Source organism: Crocuta crocuta, unplaced genomic scaffold (genome assembly GCF_008692635.1).
Source record: "Crocuta crocuta isolate KB4526 unplaced genomic scaffold, BGI_CrCroc_1.0 scaffold133, whole genome shotgun sequence".
Classification (NCBI taxonomy): Eukaryota; Metazoa; Chordata; class Mammalia; order Carnivora; family Hyaenidae; genus Crocuta; species Crocuta crocuta.
This window is the reverse complement of record NW_027529438.1, coordinates 5,069,631-5,093,859: the sequence shown is the minus strand read 5'-3', so window position 1 is coordinate 5,093,859 and position 24,229 is coordinate 5,069,631. Positions and strand designations below refer to the sequence as shown.

General features: G+C 60.4%; 2 protein-coding genes across 2 annotated transcripts in view; both read right to left on the bottom strand.

Annotated features, from left to right (window-relative positions):
- Positions 1–7,620: 7,620 nt before the first annotated feature.
- Positions 7,621–13,917, bottom strand: TAGLN2 (transgelin 2). Its single transcript, XM_077760141.1, has 5 exons — positions 13,897–13,917; positions 9,009–9,216; positions 8,382–8,556; positions 8,010–8,112; positions 7,621–7,771 (listed from the first exon to the last, which is right to left on the bottom strand). Exons 2-5 carry the CDS (start codon positions 9,186–9,188, stop codon positions 7,630–7,632), a joined length of 600 nt encoding a protein of 199 aa, XP_077616267.1. The 5' UTR covers positions 9,189–9,216; positions 13,897–13,917; the 3' UTR covers positions 7,621–7,629.
- Positions 13,918–15,470: 1,553 nt separating this feature from the next.
- IGSF9 (immunoglobulin superfamily member 9) overlaps positions 15,471–24,229 on the bottom strand; it is a 14,684-nt gene continuing 5,925 nt past the window's right edge. Inside the window, exons 5-20 of the mRNA XM_077760132.1 lie at positions 24,159–24,229; positions 22,102–22,243; positions 21,859–22,004; positions 21,623–21,765; positions 20,392–20,532; positions 19,867–19,983; positions 19,538–19,688; positions 19,212–19,335; positions 18,805–18,980; positions 18,289–18,539; positions 18,033–18,117; positions 17,771–17,930; positions 17,577–17,636; positions 16,414–17,274; positions 16,051–16,178; positions 15,471–15,904 (exon numbers count right to left, since the gene is read on the bottom strand). The exon at positions 24,159–24,229 is cut by the window's right edge and continues 77 nt beyond it. Of these exons, the coding sequence (XP_077616258.1) occupies positions 15,723–15,904; positions 16,051–16,178; positions 16,414–17,274; positions 17,577–17,636; positions 17,771–17,930; positions 18,033–18,117; positions 18,289–18,539; positions 18,805–18,980; positions 19,212–19,335; positions 19,538–19,688; positions 19,867–19,983; positions 20,392–20,532; positions 21,623–21,765; positions 21,859–22,004; positions 22,102–22,243; positions 24,159–24,229 (2,938 nt within the window). The 3' untranslated portion in view covers positions 15,471–15,722. The remainder of the gene's footprint in view (positions 15,905–16,050; positions 16,179–16,413; positions 17,275–17,576; positions 17,637–17,770; positions 17,931–18,032; positions 18,118–18,288; positions 18,540–18,804; positions 18,981–19,211; positions 19,336–19,537; positions 19,689–19,866; positions 19,984–20,391; positions 20,533–21,622; positions 21,766–21,858; positions 22,005–22,101; positions 22,244–24,158) is intronic.

The window sequence follows — 24,229 nt, the reverse complement described above, 5'->3', positions numbered from 1 at the left end:
CAAGGGCAGAGACTTGCTGGCCAGCACATCCCATCCACTACCTGGCCAGCCCCCCTCTCCCACCAGGGGTGGTTAGCTCCCAGACCCAGGAGAACACTAAGGAATCTGCAGCCTCCACCCCTCTTCAAAACCACATCCCCGCCCCCCTCCCTGCCCCAGGACCTCGGGCGGAGTTTCCCTGGTGCCCACACACGCCCCCGCACGCCTGGCACCGGCTTCCTCTGCTACGTGACCAGCACAGACCCTGGACTGGGTGGCGGATGTTGAGATAAGGCCAAGGAGGGAAAGCCTCCAAAGCCAGGAAGTTACACAGCCCGTTTCCCCTGGCAACTCAGCCACAGTCACCAAACAGTGCAGGGTGGGGGGTGGGGACAGCTCCCATCCAAGGCCTGGAGCCAGGGCCCTCCCAGACCGTCTTCTGGTTGGAGAAAGTTCTCTCTGCATCGATGCCCTAGGACGGGGCTGCCTACGAATTATGGGGGAAGCCAGTTTAAAGCAAATTCAAGGGGCACCTGGAGTCAAGTCAGTCTTGACTCCACTTCAGGTCATGATCTCAGAGTCTGTGGGTTCGAGCCCCATGTCCAGCTCGGCACAGAGCCCAAAGACTGCTTATGGTTCTCTCTCTCTCTCTCTCTCTCTTCCTCTCTCTCAATAAATAAATAAACTTAAAAAAGTAAAAGAAAATGCAAATTCAAGACAGCACCCCCGTGAACACCCCAAGATTCCCGGTCTAGCAGCTCTAAAAGGACAAACTGGAATCTGCATTTCGAGCCAGCCCTGGGTGACTCCAGTCTTGGGTATCTGAGGACAGATGTCACTGAGAGAACAGGAGAGGTCCGCGCAAGGTGGGACTCCTCGTGGCAGGACTGGGGGAGATACCGGGCGGGGCCCAGTGTAGCCCGACCATCCCGCGCCTGCTAGAGCCAGCCCCAGCCCCAGCCCAGGGAGGGGTATTCACTTGGGGTATGCTCTGTGTCCAGCGAGCGGCCAGGGATCCAGAGATCTGGATTCCAGTACACGCAGAAGCAATTCAAAACCATGAGCTTCCACTGAGCCACCTCCTGGGCCACATAGTACAGTGCTAAGAACCATGAGGCATTCGAAGATCCAGAAAAGTCTGCAAGCACCTGGGACATTCCTTGAGTGTGTCACCTGCCGTGTCTGGGTTTGTTTTTCTCTTTTTCCCGAAGGGTGCAAAAATACTAAAGCCCCGGGGGCATCTGGGTGGCTCAGTCGGTAAGCGTTTGACTTCGGCTCAGATCACAATCTAGCGGTTTGTGAGTTCGAGCCCCGCATCCAGCCCCGTGTCGGGCTCTGTGCTGACAGCTCGGAGCCTGGAGCCTGCTTCAGACTCTGTGTCTCCTCTCTCTGCCCCTCCTTAGCTTGTGCTCTCTCTGTCTCAAAAATAAATAAATAAACTTTAAAAAATTATTTAAAAAATAAATTATTATTTAAAAAAATAAATACTAAAGCCCCACCAAGAGGTGACAAGCCTCTCTGGATCTAGCAGATGTGGGAGTGCCTTGAACGTGCACCTCTCTGTATGTCCTGGTGCTCATGGCAGCTTTTGTTGCTGGCGGTGAAACTCAGAGAGCCTTGGGGACAGGACCCCCGAGTCACAGGATCCAGGGCCTGGGCTTCAGGGGTCTTTCCACTAGTCTTTTTCTGAAACTGCCAGATCCTCACTGGCCTTGGAGGGGTGGCTGCTGTGAGCTGAACTTCCTGCACCCCTTCTCGGGCCTGACCTCTCCCTTCCTCCCTGTGGCCCCGGCCTCCATCCACAGAGAAACCGCAGCTCCTGCCCACTGGCCGCTGAACCCTTCCCTGGGGCCAGTGAGCTCACCGGAGAGCCCTGCCCAAGGGCAAGCAGTGAGCGTGGCCGCTTTTGTCACCAACCCAAATCCCAGTTCAGCCACCAGCTGCATTCTGAAGTTCCTGTTGCTCTTCGCCTCGGTCTCCTCGCCTGCAAAATGGGAGAGAAGAGGGATCTGTGCGGTGGGGTGAGGCCCCTGCTCCTGGATTTCCAGTCCCAGGGATGGCACCCCACTCACTTGGTTGCTGAAGCCCTCATCTCCGCTCGCCACCGCCAACCAGAAAGCTCTGGCCAATTTGGAAACCCACCTCTTCTCAGGCCCGCTGACCCCTCTCCCCCTTGACGAGGCTGCTCTCACTCCAGCCTCGACCAGTGCAGGAGCCTTCTAAGGTGGGCCCACCTCCTGAGTCTTCCCAAGCCCAGGCCTTTCTCTATCCTACAGCCTAAGGAAGCTTTCTAAAGAAGACACAACTCTCCTCCCTTCTGCCCCCTGCTTAAAATTCTTCAGAGGTGCCCCAAGTCCTTAAGGAAATGTCCAAAATCTTTAAATTGGCTTTGAAGAGCTGGTCCCAACTTCCCTTCTCAACTGCATTCAGTCTCTCAGTCCACATTCTACAGTCAGGTTCTGCACATTCTCACCTCCAGGCCATGCCCGCCCTGGACCTCCGCCTGGAACGTTCTCCTCACTACCGTGGGCCACCCCTTCAGGCTTCTCCCTGCCCTCAGACCCTCCCAGCTCAGATATCAGCATCTTCCAGAGATCCTTACTGACGCCCTCCCCACGGGGCTGGGTGGAGTCTCGTCCTGCGGGAACGCCTGGCACCTTCCTGTATCACATTGTGACTGGCTCTTAGCTCTTCTAGCTCTTCCGAGGAAGCCAGAGACTCCGCTTCTCTTGCTGATGCTTTGTCCCCCGGCACCCAGCAGACACCCTGCCCTCAGTGGATGCTCAAAATCTGCTGAAATAATTAAAGAACAAACATAAAATTATAGCCAAAGCTCGTCGCTCAGTGACCAGCAGAAGGTGGTAGTGAATGTCAGCATCGGCCCCTTTATGGCCCTGCCCACACCGATCCCCACTTCTTGTTTCTCTTATGGAAACACAATTTAGAACTGAGGTCCTGCCAGTGGGCGGGGAGAGGGGGAGGGAGGAATGGTGAGACAGCTCCAGTGTCCCAGGGGTTGTGTGTGTGACTGTCCCCCTGTCCCCACCCTGCGCTGTTGATCTGTCCGGACCCAGTCCCTGACTCAGGCCTCTTTGTCCACGCCTACCCTAGGCTGGGAGGGAACAGCTCCTCACCCCCCACCGAAAGTTGGCCTCTGATCACACAGTGAGGATGACTGTTTCTACCCCCAGGACTCCTGGGATATGCAGCCTCAGCTCCCTCACGACATCACCACTAGCCTCCAGTGAGATAGCCTCCAGCAAGATGACCCAGGGCTGCAGGAGGTTGGCGCCCGATTTTCCCAAAGAGCACTGTTGGCATTTCTCTGAAGGCACATCCCACTGGCTTCCTGAATGATCATTGGCTCAGCTCATATCTGTTTTATCTCCCCTCCAGGACTATGTGCTCTTTGAGCAAAGAGATCATGTATTAATAATCTTCATATCCCCCAGCAGGCCTGACATGCAGCGCCCCAATAATTGCTGAACGAATGCATGAATTTTAAAACTGTGTGCATGCGTATGCATTCCCGGGCAGACTTGCCCATTTTCCACCTTAAGAAGATGGGATGTGTCCTATTATCGAAAACATTCCCCTTGACCCTGAAGGGATCCCAGGGGCTAATCACCTCCAGAGTCAAAAGGATTGTTTTTTTCCTGGTCTAACCTAAATTTCTCTAGATGCAACTTCAGTGCATTTTCTTTTAATATCCAGCTCTATAGCCACTGGGACTAAGACTCAATTCTCTGCAACGAGACAGTTACTAACTCACTCTTTGGGCTTCTCTTCCACAAATGTAATCTCAGATCCTTTACTGTTCCTTCCCAGGGGCCCTATTGTCTAGGCTTTTCCCCTGTTCTGCGGCTCCTTGGGCCTTGTGCCAAGCTCTCAAAGGCCTGCCCCCGGCTGGAGATGCAGGAATGGGACATACTGCTCTCCACGGAGCAGTGGGCAAACTCACAGATGCTTACATTCTGCCTACGCGCAGGAAGCTCACCTCTCTGCGCGCCCGTAACCCTCAATCCTTGGCAGACACAGGCTCATGGGCGGCCTCTGTGCACCGTCTCATTCCTCTGCTCCCACCTGCTCCCCTGAGCCCCAGCCTGTAACTCTCACACACCTGAACACACACTCACACGCACAAGAAGAGACCACACAGACCTCGCCACCCTTTTACCCCAAGGGGGAGCCAAGCTCGGGCAAGCGAGCCATCTTCCTCCTCCTCCTCCCTGCCTCCTCCCTCTGCCTCTCACTGTCTTTCTTCTTTAAGCCTTTCCCTTGGCCACAACGGGCCAAACCTGCTTTCTCTCTCCACCTCCGCAGTGATTTTTCACTTCAAGGCTGAAGGCAAGGAGTGAATGAACTGAAGTTGGCTCCTCCTTCCCCCCACCCGGCTCCCATTTCTTCCCCCAAATCCTCAGGGTGACCTCCATTTGCCCAGAACACACACCACTCTCCATCCCCTTCCCAACCCACCCCTGCCTTTCCCCAGCACTGGATTCACAGGTTTCCACCTGTTGGAAATGAACCACGGGGGAGCATTGGAAGCCGACAGACAGACAGACAGGCGGGTTCCCCCTCAGACTCAATGACAGGTGGCCGACTGTGACTGTGGTCTGGCTGGGCACCGTGTCAGCGGGCCAGGCGACTCAGGAACATTGAGAGTAGGGTGATATTCATTCATTCGCTAGACAAATATTTACCCAGAACCTTCAACACGCCAGGCACCTCGTTGCATCCACAAAACCAACACAAACCTGCCTTTACACAATGTACATTCTGTGGGTGGAGACAGAAAATAAATAAGTCAAATAGACTGTGTGTCGGGTGGTGACAGGAGAAAGCAGGGAAGGGGGACCGGGTGCAGGCGGAGGGTGGGAGGTGCACCCTGGAGGAGGCCGGCTGGGGAAGGCCTTACGTAGAAGGTGGCACTTGAACAAAGACCTGAAGGAGCGAGCCGTGGTGAGGACGGGAGGGGACAGTCCCTGGGTGCAGGGCATTAGGAGACACCCGTGTGGACAGCCATGGAGAACGAGGTGCCATTCAGAGGAGCTTTCGCCCCCAACCCCAGGGCTGGGAGCCCGAAGTGGGGGTTGGGAGGCAAGAGAGATGAAAGAGGCCACAGTAGGCATGAAACCGTGGCCTCAGAGGGGAACAGATGCTAAAAAGCAAACAGAAACCAAAGCGAGTGTTGAGGTGTCCGCGTAGGCCATTTCCAGAAGGAGGGAGGTAAAGCTTCAGTGAGGTGGATTGAGGGGGGGCAGGAGATTCTCACAGAGCTTGTGGGTGGATGGCGGTCACGGGCAGAAGCCAGGCGCACCCCGTGGCCAAGCCTTTCTGCAAACCCGCCCATGTTTGCCTTGAAGGGGTTATTCCCAAGGGAGGGAGGGGGGGGTGTACGCCTCCCTGAGGCATCATCAGTCCCGGCGGTGCCCACACAAGCCCTACTGCACCCCACATGTCTGTGTCTTCAGCACCTGCTATACCAGGGATGACACCCCACTTTCTGCAAGGGCATCACGAGGAGCGGGTACCTTTAGTTTCTGGGTGAGGAGCACCCACCACCTCCATGGCCCCTTGGTCCCTCAGTTCCTCTCCAGCCCCACTCCGTGCTGAGCCTGGAGCCACACAGGCTCACAGGCAGGCTGACCCGGGCTCAGACCCACGTCCCTCCGTTGACTCCTTCCGTGGTCTTGGGTCGCCCTGAGCCCCCACGTGCTCATCTGGGGACAAAGAGGGAGAAGTAACGCGGTAATATCCACCTCGGGGACTGCTGTGGGAAACTGCCCGGAGAAGGCAGTGACTCTCCATCTTGGCTCTGGGACAGACTGAGTGTCTCAGAAAGTCGTGAGGCGTGTGGCCAGGAATCTGTAGCTATAAATAGTCAAATCGGGGAAGGGTGCACACTGTTTGGTCTTTTTGTATAATTCAGTGTTGGCTCTGCAGTGACATCACTCTCGGGCTCTGACACCGGCAGATCCTCCAGGACCAGAGATAAAGGGACAGCTAATCCCCCGGGAATTTGCATATAGGCTGCAGCCTCTCTCTTATCTGTGTCTCAGCCTCAGGGAGTGCCGCCCCTAAGCAAATTCCATCTCTCCCAGTGTGTGGTGTCAGGATTAGGGGCTGAGACTGCAAGTTGATGGCTAATGTCCAGCCCATGGGGCTTAGCACATAGTGGGGGGGGGAAAGGCTAGCACAGAGTAGGTGCTCCTTGGTGGGGGTGGGGCACGATGGGGCAGTGGGAGAAGAGAGAATGAGTCACCCTCGGGCACAATGTGGCGGTTCCGCCCCCCTCAGGAAACAGATGCCCTGAAGGAGAAAGTGGGGAGGGAAAAAGCTGCTGTGGGGGCTGGCCCCCGGGTCTGTCCAGTCCTCCAGCGAACATCCAGGGTGTGATGGGGAGGCCGTTGGGTAAAGGTGACACCGAGGAGTTGGACAGGACAGGGTGAACATTCGTGCCTCGGTCAGGGCTAGCTCAGGACAACCTGACCCCCAGATTGCTTATCTTGGTACAGGGCCACCCACCCAGAAGGGAAGCTCGCCCAAGCACCCAAGCACGTGGGGTCTATCAGCAAGGCTTTCTCCCTCCAGCCACGGACACTAACTACTTCCTGCTCATTCACAGCCTGTCAACTCCTCCCCAGAGGCCACCATGTCCCAAGCCTTCCTGAGGGGACTCCCACCCAGCCCCACCCTCCTGTGGTGGCTATGAAGCTGTTCTGGCTGGGGGAGGGGTCCCCACCAGGAGAGCCAGCTTCCAGGCCCTGTCCTCAACCCCAGCCGACCCTCACCTAAACCACAGGAGCAAGAAGATGGGGAACGGAGATGGGGGTGAGGATCGCAGCCTCCCATCTGAATCCCTCTCCGCTGTACCAGTTACCACGCTGCCCCCCACATTTCCTCCCTTCCCAGTGGAGGGCTCACGGCCCCAGACACAACCAGAGTCCGTCCAAAAGAGGCAGAGAGATTTATTCAGATCAGCAAACTTGGGTTTTTCAAGCCCCGGCCCGTGGTGGGCAGCCCTCCCTCCCTGTCCCCTCGCCCCCACCCCTTAGCCACAGCAAGGGGACTGGAAAATGGGAAACCGAGGGGGGCCCCTGCCAGGGGCGGGCTGCCTTGATGTGTGGTAAGCGCAGCCCAGCTGTGGCTGGGGAGGCGGCCACCACAGGCCTCTCCCTATAAATTAAGTCCCTGCAGCCACAGCTAGGGGCGAAGCATACTTGTGGGAGGCAGGCCAGGAGGCGGTGCCCCTGACCCCCAGCCAAGGAATGGATTGAGGGCACAGGGCTCAGGGGTAGTGGGGGGAGAGAAGCCAAAGGGAAAGAGAAGAGGTATGCGGGTGGGAGGGGGTTGGCAAGGCCCCCAAACTTTGGTCCCAAGAGAAAAGAAGCCAGTTTTGGTCGGTCCAGTTTTGGTGGCTTTGAGGAAAGGAATGTATTGGTAAGCACAGGGGAGAGCCCGGTGTCGGGTGCCCCCCGGAGGAGGCAGGCCAGGCCAGGCCCCCACGGCGGCAGAGGGGAGTCTGCGAGCCCCAGGGGCCCTCGGGGAATGTCACCTATAAAATATNCCCTTGGAGAATGTCACTGCTTATATATGTATAAATTTTTTAACCATCCGTGGGAGGGCGGGAGCAGGGCTGTGCTGCCATCAGAGGATCTGGTGGGGCAGGCCGTAACTGGTCATGCCTGCCTGGGAAGCCCCACGATTGGTTCCCATCTGCAGCCCGATCACATTCTTGCCCTCTTGAAGCTGGTTGTCCGAGAAGTTCCGAGGGTTCTCCTTGGATTTCCTGGGTGGACAGAGAGGGCTGGTGAGAAAGAGGCTGGAGGCGGCCCCAGTGGGCGTCTTCCCTGGGGACGCACGTGCCGCGGCCAGCTTTGCTCCCGAAGCCGCCACCTCCCCGCGTCTCAGAAGGAAGGGTCCGTGGCCATCCCAGGAGGGCAGCGAGGACTAAGGGTGACAAGGTGCTTTGCGCGGGACCGTTTCTTCGGGATGGGGATAGATCTGGGCCCCCCCACAAGACTCACTTGGGAAACCAGTTGGGATCTCCAGAGAAAAGCCCATCGTCCCGGGCCACCGCCAGCCCGCCCAGGTTCATCAGTGTCCGCTGCACACATGCCATGTTCTTTCCTGGGAAGCGGAAGGCGGCGTGTTGGCCTCAGCAGCGCTGGGTTCCACCCCCACCCACATCGTCAGCAAGCCTGGCTTCCCAGTTCTCCTCTTCACCCCCATAGTCCCCGTCACCCCAACCCACACGGCCCTCTCCTCCATGAAACACACACACACACACACACACACACACACCTGTCCTCAGGCTGCCAAGAACCCGCCCCTTCTCCCGGGTCAAGACCGCCCAGCCCAGTCTCTCTGGTCTCCAGGGTGATGGTGCCCTGGCCCACCTTCCCAGAGGTCCACAGTCTGGAAGATGTCAGTGGTGTTGATGCCGTAGCGCTCGGCCGCCTGCAAGAACTGAGAGATCTGCTCCATCTGCTTGAAGGCCATGGTGGAGGCCTGGATCTTCTTCACCGGGGCCTGTCCCTCGGGGTACAGCCCATTGATGAGCTCGCACAGCACCTGGGCAAGGGCAGCAGGTGTGCAGATGTGAGGCCACGCTGTTGCCAGGGACGCCGAGCCCCCGAGGCCCCTGTCCCACCTGAAGACTCTCCGACTCCACTGGCAATGAGCCCCAGCTCCCTCCTGCCCAGCCCCTGTCTCTGAGCCCAGACTGAAAACCTTGCTGTTCCTGGGGCGCCTGGGTGGCTCAGTCAGTTAAGCGTCCGACTTTGGCTCAGGTCATGATCNCCCCCCCCCTCCCGGGTTCTTCCCTGTGTCCCCTCCAGCCTCCCCTTTCGCTCCATTGGAGGGAGGAAAGCACAGGCCATTGGCAAGACAGATGCCCAGGCTAAGGAGGAAGTAGGATGGGGTTGCCCACAGTTCTCCAGGTGAAATAATCCCAGCCACCACCACCCTGCCCCCCAGGCCCAGCTCTGCTCCTGGCACTTGCAGTCAGAGGGCCCAGCTCTCACCGTGCCGTCCTTGAGCCAGTTCTGGAAGTTCTCACGGCCGGGCTGGGGCCGGCCCACGTCCTTGCGGCACTGGGTGGTGATCCACTGGGTCAGGATCTGCTCCAGGTCCGCGTCATACTGCTTCTCGATCTTCTGCTGCACCTCCCGGCTCAGGCCGTAGGCAGGTCCCCTGTTGGCCATTCCGAAGGGCAGCGGTGGCTGTGGGGAGCTGGGGAGAGGACACAGCAGTCAGTTCTCCACAGCCTGTGGGGACACACTCCCTATCCCCCGGGTGGGCCCCAGAGGCGGGACCCACTGGCAAATGAGGGCACTTTCACTCTGACTCCGGGGCGTGGGCTGAAATAGCACCGCTCAGAGCTCTGAGGTTAAGGGGCCATGCAGGCCACCTCTGGGTTCCCCCAACCCTGTGATGGGCAGTCTGTTTATTATATTGAGTCTTCCCACTAGATTTCATTTGAGGAGCCCCACTGCTCAGATGAGGTAGAAACCCCACCGGAATGGAATATGGGCTAAATGAGGCCAAGTCTGGGGTTCAGCTCCTCATCTGGGGTGCTCAGCTTTAGCAAGGGCAGGCTGGTCATTCTAGCCCTTCAGCCCTGGGGAGAAAGAGGATTTGGAGAGAGGAGGAACACTTGGAATGGCTTGGAAGATCTCTGCCAGGAGCTAGAGAACTGGACACAACTACCCTCAGTTAGCCACTGGCTTGTGCCGGGGATTGCGGAAGAGACAGAAGCCCTTGGGTCCTAGAATGCCACCGGAGAGACAAAGTGAGCTTATGCATGTCAAATACCACATAAGCCTACACAGTCAGACCCTACGTCATAGAAACGCAGAAGAGAGTGTAGGCAGAAAAGCAACCTGGAAGGCTTCCTGGAAGAGTAGGTCTAAGTGGGTCCTTAAAAGACTTGGGCAGGCAAAAGGAATCTCCCATGAGAAACCAGGCAGTCAAAACAAATTCTACTTTCCTTTCTAGAAGCTGTGGTGGACAGAATAATGGCCCCCCAGAGGCATCTACATTCTAATTCCCTGAAGCTGTGAATGTTACATGGCGAAAAGAAAAAAAAAAAAAGGACTCTGCAGAGGTGACTGAATGAAGGGTCTCAAATGGGGGAGAGTCCCTTAGACCATCCAGGTGGGCCGAGGGTCCTCACAGCCAGGGTCTCTATAAGCCAAGGAGGGAGGTCAAGGAGGGAGGCAAGGAGGGAGGCAAGTCAGAGCAGGAGAAGTGAGAAGAAAGCAGAGACAGGTCAGGGTCAGGTCCAGATCCTGGACAAGGCCCGGAAAGCAATTCTCCCCTAAATTCCCCAAGAAGGAACGTGGCCTCGCTGACGCTTTGGTTTTACAGGTGAGACTTCTGCGGGGATTCCTAGAGCTGCACGATGTGCTTTAAGTCACTAAGTTTGTACTAATTGGTTAGGGCAGGAATAGGGAACTGATGCAGGAGAAGCCTCGGGTGGTATTTTCAGGGGAATCTGGGAGGGAAGGGAGACTGGGGGAAATGCACAGGAGGGTTTAGCTTTGAGGACCTCACTTAGGCAGAACAAGGTGGTTTCCAGGCCGTCGGGCCATGGGCAGTCTGTCCCCACCCACTACCTAGGTCCCCCCTCCGGGACCCCACAAGCAAGCCCAGGAGTGATACTCATGCAGGGGGGAGACAGGCCCAGAGAAAGGACAGGACTTCACTTCCTGTCCCCATCCGCTCTATAAATGAGCTTCCCTTGCCATTGTGAAAGGCAGCCAGCTGTCTGCTGCTCACACAGGGAGAGTCACCAGGATAAGCACCTGTGTTCAAGGACAGGAAAGGGAGACACTCTTGCCCCCCATATCTGGCTCTAGACCAGGTCAGACTTAAGGGACGAAGTCCCTCTGGCTCCCTCTCTCCCACACACCCCAGGTGACAATCCTGGCCCCCCTTGGGCCTTGGGGTTCAGGAGAGGAGCCAGATCGTATGGGCAGAGCCACTCAGCCTTGGGCCTCAGGCTAGGCTCCTCCCCCACCCTCCAGCATGGCTGCTCCTTCCCCGTCCAGCTCATCCCGCCGCACAGTTCCCGGAGAGATCCTCCCCACAAATCAGTTATTTTTATATCTCATTAAGAGCAACCTACCCTCCCTTCCCCCCACTTCCCCCGCCTGAAGGCTGGGCCAGATAAATGTCGGTCTGGGCCTTGACCCGCACCACCAGGCGCGCGCGCGCGCGCGCGCGCGCACACACACACACACACACACACACACACGCGCGCGCTCAGCTGGGGGAGGGTAGGCTGAGGCCTGAGGAGCAAGGGGGACAAGAGTTTCTCCTTTCTAGCCCAGCCAGAGCAGCCCGGGGCCCTGGCACACAGGGGCGTGGCTGGGAGACCTGAGGTGAAGGGCGGAGGTGCGTGGGGCTGCAGTCACCAGTAAGCCCCCTTTTCTTGGCCCAATGTCCAGACCTCTCTTCTGGGAACAGCTTCACTTCGGTCCCCTGGGCCTCAGGGCTGTGTCTCCTTGGAGCCAAGTGGCCTGAGGCCAAGGGATCACGATGGCCCGGGGAGAGAAAGGGCAGGAGAATCATTAACCCAGGCACCAGGGTTAGAAGGGGAGGGCAGTTTCCCCCCCACACACACAGGGGCAGAACGGACTCGGCCTCCCAGACGCACCTCTGGGCTCAGGGAGGATGCTGAGGGCCCCTCCCCAACTCTGGAGACTGGGCCCAGCAGGCAGGGTCTCGGCTCCACGCTGGGGCCACAGCCCTTGAACCCGAGGTGCCACAGCTGTCGGGCGGGGCCCTGGGAAGAGGCGGAGCTCTGGGAGGGGGCGGGCCTCTGGGAACGGTCAGGGCAGCCCCGAGCCAGCCAGTCCACAGCTGTTTCTTCTCCTCCGGACCCCTGGGGTAGGCGNCCAGGGCTGGCGGGCTGAGCTGCAGTGGCCCACCCTAGTAACACCCAGGGGACTCTCCGCATCCATTGCTCAAAGGAAGGGAAGACAGCCAGGTGCCTACTGGGGTGGGGAGCCGTGTAGGAGATGCCTGGGGCTGGGGGTCCAAACAGACAACAGCTGAGCTACTTGGGGGGGTGGGGTGGGCCTGATGCAGGAACATCGCTCACCACCCCCCACCCCCCAGACCCTGGGCAGGATGCTCACCTCGCCCCACCCCACACAGATGCTAAGGGAAAGGGTCCTTGGCTGGGGTGTTTCGTGAGGAAGACAGAGTCTCTTCATTCATAGTGCACACAGGACGCAGGGGAACTTCCCGACTCAGGGTCTGGGTTAGGGCTATTCTGAAAGGGCGAGATGGGGGCCCCCGCCCCCAGAGTGAAGCGCACAGGGAGCAGGCAGACGCAAGGATGATGGACACCTGTGACCAAGGAGCCACGCGGGGTAGCCCCTCACCGTCAAGTCAGCGAGCAGAAGAGAAAGCCCAAGCTGCACAAACAGGAAGCCGCAAGGCTTTCGGGAGGAGGGGTGAGGTGGGGGCCGTTGCCATGGCCTCTGTGTACCAAACACAGGAGCCCAGCAGGGTGGGGGCACCAGGCGGAGACACGCACTCCACACACATGGAGTGGGGAGGAGGCTCTGAGCACCGGGGCCACAGGCGGCATCCTTGCAAAGGGGCCGGCCCCTCGCCGCGTTCTCAGGCGCGGGCAGGTGCGAGGGCTCCCGCAGCGGGGGAAGCGGGGGGAACAGCTGCGGAGGCCATGGAGGGCATCTGGAGAAGTGGGAAGTTCCAAGTTGGGGGGTAGAGAAGCAGACTCAAGGAAACAGTTCAGAAGAAGAAATGCCCTGGGAACGGAAGGAAAGACGGGAGCCAGAGAGCCCCATAGTTCAGAATCCTGGAGGGAGAGGGCTGGGGGAGGAAGCAGTAGAGGCCAATCCCCAGGGGGCAGGAGAGGGCTGGGGCGCTGGAGGGGGGGTTGCGGTCGGACAAAGACATCCGGCTGCCTCCGCGGGGCAGGGCCCGGCCGCCCCAAGCTACCTTGGGCTCCCCTGCAGTTGTGGGTCTTCCGGGGGGACTGGAAGGAGAAATGGGGGGGCGGGGGGCGGCGTGGGTGAGGAGGAGCTGTCCCTCTTTCTGGTGCTCTGGAGTCAGAACTCGGGAGAGCCCACCCCAGCCACTGCCCCCCCATCCCCGGGACCCTCACTCCCGCCACGCTCCTTTCTGCTCCCAGATGCCAAGCGCCCCCAGAACTTCCCGGGCACGGGCTGCAGGGGGCTCCGTGGGGCCTGCGGGGCCGGGAAGGCGGCCGTCCACTTCCGGTCCTGCAGGTCCGGCCCCGCCGCCCCGCCTCGCCACACCCTGGGCCGTTACAGCCGGATGAGTCACCCACCGCCCGCCGCTGGGGTGACGCAGTGGTCTGGGCAGCCCGCCCGCGGCCCCCGCCGGCTTTCCCAGCACCAGGGGGCGCGGGGTGGGGGCCCCGGCCGGCGGGGACTGGAGCGCCTGCAAGCAGCCCTCTCCCCACACCAATCGCGCGCGCCGGCTGCGACCCCCCGAGCCCGAGGTCGGGGGGGGCTCTCCTCCCCAGCCCGCGACCCCGAGTCCCCAGGAAGACAGTCCGCGGGAGGAGGCGCAGAGAGGGTGGCCCCCGCACGTGCTCCAGCCACCGGGAAGCGAGGGGTCGCGGGGAAGCTCCCGCACGCGGTCCCTCGGAGCCCGCCAGCCACGCCCCGACGCCCTCCGCTCCTCAACCCCGACGGCCGGGTCCCCGCTGCGGACGGACCCCCCGTCAGTGCATCCGCACCCTCGCCTGACCTCATCGCCCAGCAATGCCGGGTCGGGGCTTGGGGACAGAACCCGACAGCGCAGGGCGCGCAGAGCGGTCGTCGGACCCTTGCCCCGGCTCCGGGAGCAAGTCGGCGGCGCGGGCCTCCCGCTCCCCGGGGGCGCGTCCCCCGCCCTCCCCCTGCTCACCGTTGGCAGGCCGGCGGGGCGCGCNCTTTAAAGGCGCCGCAAAGCCTGGGCAGAGGGCAGAGCTTGGGGAGAGGGGCGATGGGCCGCGTCTTGGGCTAAAAGATGTGGGGAGTCGGCCTCGGCGGGCAGCAGCAGTGGCCTCCACCCATGAGCACCTCAGCCTCCACCTGGGAGCTCATAACGTGTGCCTTGGTGGGAAGCTTTGTGCCTGGAAGGTTAGCTCCAGACTGTGGGCGTGTTTCTGTGGGAAGAAGCGTCTTGATTTTAAAAGGGTGGCTAGGTAAACGGAGGCACGGCAAGACTCCCCCATCCCAACTGACTAAGGTGTGACAGTACTGGGGCTGCAGGCCAGGACAGTACCCGCACGTGCTCCCGCTTTCCACCGACTTCAGGCCTGGGCAGGAACGAACAGTGAGGTCATTCTTTGTTTGCCCCCGGGGCCCGAGGGGCGTGACGAGTGTTGGGACCCAGGGTTCAGACCTGATTTCTCTCCCTAGTCTCCTCCTCTCTGACCTGGCATCTGGATCCTCAGGCGAGGAGGGGGAGGCAGTTCTGGGTCTGATGTTGGAGGGGAGGCATAGCTTAGGGGCTGAAGGAGCACCCCTCTTGGGGCTTCTGCTGGGCAGTCCCCCCCGGGTGGAGTCCCTGCCTACACCAGCCAGTGGGGTTCTTCCCGTTTTGGTAGAAGCTGTTTGGCCTGGTTTCCAAGGACATCAACCACCAGGTCCTTCCGCCTCTCCATCCCCTCCTTCCGGAATCCTCCACGCCCGGGAACTAGGTCCACCAAGGGATTCCCTGGGAGACCCGACCTAGTGTTCTCACTCCTCTGTGCTTTCTGCCTGGAATGCTTTCCCCCCCTTGACCCACTTCTGCCCTGCTCTACCCACCCCCCCGCCCCCATGCCCAGTGTGTGACCTTTGGGCAAATGACTAACGCCTCTAAGCTTTGGTTCGCCAGCCTATGAAATGGAGAATTCTACCAACCTCATAGTTATGGAAAATGAAATGATACACGTAAAGAGCTTAGAGCGGTGCCTGGCACATAGCGGGTGCTTGGCGATTCGCTCTTACTGTTACTCCCATTCCGTGAGGACCCCCCCCCCACAGGTGGGGCACTGTCCCAGGACGTGCTGGAAGCACTCGTTGTGTGCACTCCTTCCCTTTGTGCTACAATACCCAGCACAGAGCCTTATCGCAGAACTTTTCACGTCACACTGTAACTGTCTCTTTGCCTGCTCCACCAACTAGCAAGAGCTCACCAAGGGCAAAGGCTTGACTCCGTGAACTTTGTTTTCTCAGCCTCTAGCTCAATGGTCGGTCGGTTGGTCTCTAGATGACCTCAGGAGGCTCTCAATAAAGGCTCTTTGAAAGGATGTTGAATGCACCTCTATCCATTCGGGAAGGGCTGCCTCCTTTTTAAGGGTTGAGGGCTTTCCCTACCTCCCTCTCAGATTCAAAGGCAGAAGACACACAGAAACATTTGTCAGACTTTCTTTATTCACCTGTAAAAAACCTCACCCACACCACAAACACCAGCACCACACACACACACATACACACACACACANACCCACACCACAAACACCAGCACCACACACACACACACACACACACACACACACACACACACACAGGGGCAGATCTAAGATCCCTGTCCCAGTCCTCAGACTCTAAGGGCCCGGCATACACATCTCATGGCGAGCCCACTGAGGCCTCCCCCCCCACCCAGAGCGGCAGGAGCAGCGATCCAGGCTTGGAGCTGGGGTCCACTGGGGCCTGCCCTCTGCAGGGTCTGTGTGCCCTCACCCAGCCTCATACTAGGCGCTCTCACAGCAGAGTGGCCTGTTCGGGATGGGGGACTGGCTGTCTATAGACTGGCAGCCGGGCCCTAGTGGCATCGCGGCGGCGACGGAAAGCCAGGAACTCCTCCCGGAGGGCAGCACAGCGGGCCTCGGGGCCAGGGGCAAGGGCAGCGTTCAGAAGGCCACCCTCCTCTGGAGTCTTCACATCTGCAAGAGGAGGGCACAGCAAGGAGTGGGAGAGGGCTGAGGGTCGCCGGTGCAGGTGAGTGAAGGAAGCAGGAGGAACAGACTAGGGAGACGTGGAACGGTGGGGGGTGGGACCGCGCCCCCGCCTTCCTGGAGGGCTCACACACCTAGCTCTGGCTCAGCTTCAGGTCGGGGTGGAGGGCCAGCCGCGCCCAGGTGCAGAGTCCCCAGCAAGTCCATGTCCCCAGGGAATTCTGAGTCCCACTCATAGTTTTCATCCACAGATGTGTTCCTCCTGTCACAAGGGACAAATGTGTGGTATGGGGAGAGGAACAGAGAGGGCGACCAGACTCAGGTGGGGCCGTGGGTTTCCCCTGAAGATCCCAGACCTCAGCGAAAACTTCTGAAAGGAGCCAAGTTCTCCTGGCCCCCGGGGGAGAAAGCTCAGAAGGCACGGGTATCAGGAGAGGGGTGGGGAGGGCTGGGCAGGAACCGGAGCCAAGGCAGGGAAGGGCAGGGACTGTCCTCACCTCTTGCTGACTGTCACCACGTGCTCCCTTCGGGGCCACCTCTCAGGGCCGCTGGCCCAGCTGCCGGTGTCTCCCGGAGCAGGGCTGAGGTAGCTGCCTCCTGCAGAGGGGGCTGTGGAGGGGGGCCGAAGGAACGAGGCGCTGCCCCGCCCGCTGCTCTGGCTGGTGAGGCTGCCCCGAGGGGCGGCAGGGAGAAGGCTTGGCAGTAGCCGTTCCCTCAGTGTCCAGTCGGCCAGTGCCGTGTACAGGGGCTCTGGGGTGACCCCGGCCCCGACCACAGCCCCAGGAAGCACAGCCCTGGGGGACGCGGTGGCGGAGTCCAGGGGCTGAAGGAGAGATGAGGTGGGGCAGGGCCGGGTATCCATGTAATCTGGGGGTGGAGCAGCCCCAGGCTCCTCGAAAGGGGGCCAGTCCCCATCCACATTCATCTCCCGGAAGAAGGGCAGGCTCAGGTACTGAAGCAGGGGTCCTGGACCAGGCAGAGGGCTGGGCGGGGCCTCGGGAGGGGGCCCCACAGGGCTGATGTCTGTAATGCAGAGGGGCTGGGGCCTCCCACTGGGGCTGCTGCTGCTGCAGTCAGAGGACCTGGCCTGGTGCTGGGCTGGGGTCCGAGGTTCAGCTCGCTCAGAGCCTGACCTTTCCTGGGGGGTCCCGGCGCTGGGTCCCATCACGAATCGGCCGTCTGGTCCCCGGCAAATGGGCTCCAGGGGTAAGGGGCCCCGGCTAGGTGGAGGATCCGGAGGAGGGCTGGGGGGGCCAGTGGGCTCCCCCCAGAGCAGACTCTGGCGCAGGCTGGGAACTGGGGAACCCTGGAGCTTCAGCCTCGCCACGCTATCAGGACTGTCCGAACCCGGAGCAGAGCTGGGGAAGGGCAGGGGATCAGGCTCTGTGGCCGAGGACCACAGGAACCAGCCTTGAGAGGTCTGGGGGACAACAGAGCAGAGCTCAGGACAGCGATGGCGGAGACAAGGACCCACGTGGTGGAGGGGTGGAGGAGAGGTGCAGGGCACAGCCCAAGGCTGGGACCTCTGCACTCCCACCCTGATCTCCTTCCAGCTTCGGTGCCGCCCCTCTCCGCCCACCCCAAGGCACCACAAAGGAAGCGGAGACAGCTGGCACAGAGGGAAGGCCGAAGGAAGCGCGGAGGAGGTGTAGGGACTTACTGCGGCGCTGACTTCCGGGGCGGGGAGAAGATAAGAGGCGCATCTGTTCGGGCAGGAGAAACCGAGGTGACACCGGCAAAACTCAGGCCTTCCAGGGCCCCAGGCGCAGAGCCTCACCCAACACCCGCTGGCACGCCCTCCTGCTGGGGACCATGTGGACGGACAGGACGCACCTGGCCTGCGCGGGAGGCAGGCGGCCACCTCCNGCTGCCCTGCGCCGGTTGGTCAGGCAGGCGGCCAGGATGCTCACGAGGACAGCCACGCCCAGGAAGCAGACCCCGCCCACCACGCCGGCCAGGACCGGCTGGGGCAGGAGGCCCGGCAGCTGCGTGCGTGAGGGGTACACCTCCAGGCCTGGGCGAAGGGTCACGAGGGGCGGTCGGTGCCCGCGACGGTGCGCTCAGAGGCCCCCTTCCCCACCGCGCCCAGCGCTCCGCCCTCCCGCCGGGTTCTCACCGGAAGTGGACACGTTGGCCGTGTTGCTGGGATCGCTGACATAGCTGCCTGCGAGGGCCACGAGGCGGAACTCGTACAGAACGTCCTGAGGGTGGGGGTCCAGGGAGGGGGTCAGGCCCAGCACCGCCCACCCCAGCTCCGTCCAGAAAGGCTGTGCAGTTGGGAGGGAAGGGTGAGAAGCCCGGGTTCGGGGAACGGAGCCGGGGCCCGGGGAATCGCGGGGAGGAACCTACATGTGCCTGCCTGCCACGCGTACCTTGATGAGTCCTGGTACCAGCAGCTGCATTTCCGTGCCTGCCACGGCCCGGTCTAGCACCTCCCAGCCCTGGGAGCCTTGCCGCCCTTCCAGCACATAGCCATCCAGTGCTTTAGGGACCAGCTCTGGGGGATCCCAATGCAGGAGGACCCCCCGGGGTGTCCTCACTGCCACCAGGCCTCGGGGAGGTGACAGAGCAGGTGACATCTCAGTGGGCGGAAGACTGGGGGCAGCTGGCGTGGTAGGAAGCCCTAAACAGGGCAGACAGGCATGAGATGGGGCTCCCAGGCCCCTTCCACAAGCCCTCCATCCCCTGCCCCCAAATCTATGCCCAGCCATTCTCCTGGAGCCCCTAAGGCAGGCGGGAATCACATTCTATAATGCCCTGTGGACCGCAAGCCGCCCGGCACCTCTGCCCCCCTCTCCCCCAGGTCGTCCCATATCCGGGTTTTCCCTATCAGTCCCACCCATCCTGTGAACTGCTGGAGGTTGGGGGCGGGGGGGGGGATCTCTCACCTTCAGGGGCAGACAAGACGATCTCGCTGAAGGGCCCACTCCCCAGCTTGTTCTGAGCTAGGACGCTGAACTGGTACTGGGTATGGGGCTGCAGCCCGGGCACCAGTAGGTAAGCAGCCCCCACAGGCACTGCCAGCGACACCCAGTCATGGTGGGTTCGGTCAGGACGCTTGGCCCTGGAGGGCATGAGGAAAGGGGGGCACATCGTGACTAGGAGGGCCAGCAAGCTTTGGAGTCCAGAGATTTGACCTGTCCCCTCCCCTCAGCTATGCAGGGTCTCATGAACACCAAAGATCTCCCTGGAAATAGGGCAGCAGAGTTAGGGCAGGGCTGGGATGGAGGGGTGGGAGGAAGGGCAGAGGGCCAGATGGACTTAGGTGGGGAGACAGGAGGGGCGGGTCACTCACAGCGGGGTATACCAGACACTGAATCTCTGCAGATAGCCACCATCAAAGCCAGGCTCCCAGGAGACATTGGCACCCTTGGGCAAAGGCACCACGGACACATTGGTGACAACATGTGGGCTGGTGCCTGGGGAGGGGGAATTGAGTGGATGGGGGAAAAGGCTGGTCAGGTAAAGAGCTGGGGTGGGGGGTCCCGGGGCCTCTGATTTCCACTCATCATCCCTGGGGTCCCCTGCCCACCATCCCCATGTGGACCTCTGAAAAGGATTCTCCTGTCTCCTGTCCCACTTGGGTTCCTCTAGCCCCCAGCCTGCCCTCCAGTCACTAACCCAGCACGTAGACGTGTGTGGAAGTGGCCACTCGGGCCACAGCATTGCTGGCGGTGCACTCCCAGCGCCCGTGGGCCTCCTTGGTCAGCGGTCGCAGGATGAGGCTACTGTTGCTGTCCATCTGGGCCTGGCCCTGCGGCCCCCGGCCCACCTACAGAACCACTGGTCAGCCCTGAGGACACATGCGGCCACCCCTCACCAAGGGCAGCTCCAGTGTCTTCCCCACCCTGCCTCCGATGGCTCCCTCCTTCCCGCAGAATGACCAGGGGCAAGGAGAGGCAGGGGTGCAGGGGGCATGCACGTGGGCAGAGCAGGGCTAGGAGCCTTACCTTGGCCCAAGAGATAGCAGGAGGGGGGTCTCCCTGGGCAGAGCAGGGGATGAGCAGCTCCCGCCCTACTTCTTGGAAATATTCTTCCTTGGGTCTTTCTAGAAAAGCTGGGGGGGCCTGTAAGCCAGATCTGGCATTGGGAGGGGCCTCTCACACTGCATCGAATCCCCTCTGGGGCTCCCATCACACCCATTCTCCCAACGTCCCCCTCCCTGTAGTCTCTGCTCCCCGTGGGTACTGGAGGGAAATGGGGGTCTGGGAGGCTTCTCTGGGGTGGCATACATCTCCTCCCCAGAGCACCCTTTCTCTCCCTCCTCGGTTTCGCACCCCTTTTCCTCCCGAGAGGCCGGGGTTAGGGAGTTGGGCAGGCAGGTATCTTGCCCTGGGGACGTGTGCGCACCTCACATCCCACCACGCCAGCAGCAACTCTACAGAACCCGCTGGCACAGAGTCTGCGGTCGCCATTAGAAACCAACGTGGAAGCCCCTCCCCACACCTCGCCAGGGTGCCCACAGCCACCCTCACCTTGAGCAGCACGCGGGTCACGGGGGAGGGCCCTGCAGTCCCGAGGCTGTTGTAGGGGGTGCAGGAGTACTCTCCCAGCACATCCTCGTTCCCCAGGGCGATGATCAGTGAGCCCTCGGGGCCCTGGGACCAGCCAGGGAGCTGGAGGGAAGTGAAAGCAGTTGGGGGGGGGGGTGCGGGAGAGGGAAGCGAAAGTCACATCCCTGCAGAGGACACCTCCTCCAGGCCTGACCCCTCTCTGAACTCCAGTCCTACACTTCTCTTTCCAGCAGCACCCCCTGGAGCTGAGCCCCGGTAGGGGTGCCTGCTGGGGTGTCCGGCACTGGCAATGAAAGTCAGCATCTTATACCCCCAAATCCTTTCCTTTCCCTGCCTGCCCTCTTCCTTGTTAAGGGCCCCACTGTCGCCACTAAGCCCGGATTCCTCCGTCCCCCATCAAATTGCTCACCAGCTCTCTCCTCCGGGAAGGTCTCCATCTAGGCACGAAGCCTGTCCACCCCCAGGACCCTCCTCACCTCTCACCTGGACCACTTCACAGCCTCTGAATCCCCTCGCCCCTGTGCACTCTGTCCTCCGTCCACCTGACTCAACTCCCGCTCACACTCCCAAACTGTCACACCGCTGCTCCCCAACTTCACTGGCTCCCACTGCCTGCAGGCTTTTTGGAAATTCCAGCAAGAATGTACTGAGTCCTCCTCTTGCAGAAGCCCCGGGGACAGGTTCACTAGGACTAAAAGATGCGGCGGTCGCCCACAGGGAATTTATGCTCTTTGCAGGCAAAGACCCCCAACCCCCAAGTGCCTTGGAAGAACGCACTATTCCCTTGGCACCCACACTTCTCCCTCTTGGCCCCAACCTGTTTCTCTGCAGCATCGTGTCCCCACGGGAAAGCGGCTCCCCCCAAACTCGAGGACTCATCACGCCCTACCGTGCACAGTTCCGTTTCCTGCCTCGGGGCCCTGGTTTCCGCTCTGATTGTCTGTCCACCCCCAGGGCCCATCACCAAGGTCCCAGAAGTGGTTGCTGATCTGTCCTCAACTGGCCCTGGCAGCAGGCTGTGCCCTCCTTAGGGACGGATCCTGTGCTCCTCCCCAAACACCCCTCACGGCCCCCGGGAAGGGGGGGTGTCCCTCATCACTGACTGGAGCAACACTGAGCTAACCCTGCCCCTGCTGACCTGACCAGGAGAGCACCAAGCTACACCCCTGCCTCCCTGGCCCGAGGCCTGTACCTTATCCAGCTGCAGGGCCCGCCCGTCCTTGGTCCAGCTGACGAAGAGCAGTGGGGGGTTGGCACGGACCGGGCACCGGATCACCCCCCGCATGCCTACGGGCAAGGGGGTCTCAGGAGGCATCGCTGTCACCTGGGCTGGGTCTGGTGGGAGAAGCAGTGGCTGGTTGTGGGGCCGGAGCCTGGCGGGGCCCGGGGGAAGGGGGCAGGCTGGGGAGGGCGCCGGGTCAGGCTTACAGAGCACAGTGAGGTAGGCAGAAGCCGAAGGTGGGCGCAGGAGGCCGTTGCTGGGCACGCAGGTGTAGCGGCCTGCGTCGTCAGGCTGGGCAGCCTGCAGTCGCAGGCTCCCATCTACCAGGATCCTCACTCGGGGCTGCAGGCGGCTGCAATGTGGCACATGTGGGCAGGGGTCCAGGCTGGCCCGGCCTGGGGACTCCTTGGGGGCTGCCCACCAGGGCCCCACCCACCCCAGAGCCCCACCTAATGTGGAATACGTTGATGCTGTCCTGGAACCAGCTATAGGTGAGGTTGGTGGGGTACGCCTCAGCCCGGCAGGCCAAGGAGACGTCCTGGGAGGCGTTGACCGTGCTGTTCTTGGGGGGCACCACGATGACTGGGGGGCCTGCAGGCGAGCGCACGGGGAGAGAGGGTCCTCAGCCCTGAGGTCCCCCGTACAATCGGCCCTCTGGAATACACAAGGGCCTTGAGGAACTGAAACAGCCCTAACCCCTGTACATTTTTTTAAATGTTTTATTTATTTCTGAGAGAGAGAGAGACAGCGTGAGCAGGGGAAGGTCAGAGAGAGAGGGAGACACAGAATCTAAAGCAGGCTCCAGGCTCTGAGCTGTCAGCACAGAGCCCGACGTGGGGCTCGAACCCATGAACCATGAGATCATGACCTGAGCCAAAGTCGGACACTGAGCCAACTGAGCCCCTCAGACGCCCCCCTAGCTCCTGTACACAACAGAATTTCCTTCTCTTCCCCAGACTGGATTGCCTTCGCACCAGGGACAACCCCATTCACCCAGATTCCCGGGCCTAGAACCTGTGTGTGCGTGCATGTGGGGGAGGGGAGGCAGGTTTACTCTCTGCCCATTCACCCTTTACATCCCTTGCCTGTCACATGCTAAATCACCTCCGCGTGTCCTACCCTAATGCAGGTGCCCAACACCTCACCCCAGGACACAGCACAATCCCTAACCTAGGCTCCAAATCTCACCACTACAGCGGCTGTTGGCAAAGATGCCCCGTTTGGCCACAGAATGCTTCTTGTTCAAGAATTCACAAGTCCTGGCTCCCACTGCATCAAGCTTGAACTTCCTGATCCAGCCTTGCGGGCACTCATGACCCAACCCCTCCCGGCCTGGCCAGCCCTTACGAGCTCTTTCAGGTCAGCGTGGGCAGCAAGCTGTGCCCCGTGCCAGTCGCACGCCTTTGCTCTCTGGACTCCATCTGGAACGCTCTTCCCACAGAGTCTGGCCAGGCCACATCATCCCTGCAAATCTGTCTCTCCCTTCTACCGCTCCGCTGCCCTCTCCCCTCCCCGGGCTCCGCTGTGCGGGGAGTCGGTAATAGGAAGTAACGATCCGAGCCAGGGGCCTATAGAACACTATAGGCACGCGGGCGCTCCGCTAAGCACTTCACTGCACCATTTCTTTTAATCCTCACAAGAGCCTTCTGTGGGAGGAATTACTGTCTCCACTTCACAGATGAAGTAATGAAGGCTGAGAGGCAGAGAAGTGAGGTGAGGGCCCAAAGTTAGCAGGGTGGGCAAGACTCATTCACGCCTTGCTGACTCCGGCGGACTTGGCCCTTAACAGTTCCTCAGCGCTGCCCTCCCACGGAACTGGGGAGAGTGACCCTTTGCTAACTCTTCTGACTTCCCTTCAGAAGAGGCTCTCTGAAGGCAGAGTGCAGGCAGTCTCTTAGCTTTCCTTCTGGAGGGAAGGTCTTGGACAGGGATTACTAACTGCTGATCACTGTGCTCAACTGAACCTGATTAAATTCTTGCAATAGTCCTAAAATGCAGATATGAGCCTCTTTACATATAGATGAGAACTTTGGAAGGGGTGGTCAGGAGGGTTACACACCAACTGCTGGGCACTAAGTATCTACTTGTCCACTCAGTGCTCCTTTCAAAATTAAGATGCTGGTTTTTAGAGGGGCACCTGGGTGGCTCAGTTGGTTAAGCGTCTAACTTCGCCTCAGGTCCTGATCTCACGGTTCATGAGTTTGAGCTCCACATCTGGCTCACTGCTGTCAGCGCAGAGCTCACTTGGGACTCTCTGTCCCTCTCTCTCTCTGCCCCTCCTCTGCTTGAACTCTCTCAAAAATAAGTAAAATACTTTTAAAATTATATATGTACGTGTGTGTGTGTATTTTAAGATGCTGGTTTTAGATTGCCAGCCTGCATTGGTAGCTCCCTTTCTCTCCATGCACCTGCCTCCACTCCTGCTATGTTAAGCCCCGGCCACAGGTCAAAGCCCCCCATATAGGTCCCCTAGTTCCCGGCCCTCCCCACCCCCCCGCCAGAGCACCTAGCACCAGCAGCTGGGTGGCGTGGGAGGCGCTGCCCTCGGTGCTGGAGGCTTGGCAGGTGGGGCCCCCG

Bases quoted from the DNA above. Each gene is read 5' to 3' on its own strand.
- TAGLN2 (XM_077760141.1), bottom strand. From the start codon at position 9,188: ATGGCCAACAGGGGACCTGCCTACGGCCTGAGCCGGGAGGTGCAGCAG. The intron at 8,557-9,008 runs GTGAGAGCTGGG...GCCCTTGCCCAG, and splicing joins ACTGGCTCAAGGACGGCACG to GTGCTGTGCGAGCTCATCAA. The intron at 7,772-8,009 runs GTGAGTCTTGTG...CTGTCCACCCAG, and splicing joins GATCCCAACTGGTTTCCCAA to GAAATCCAAGGAGAACCCTC.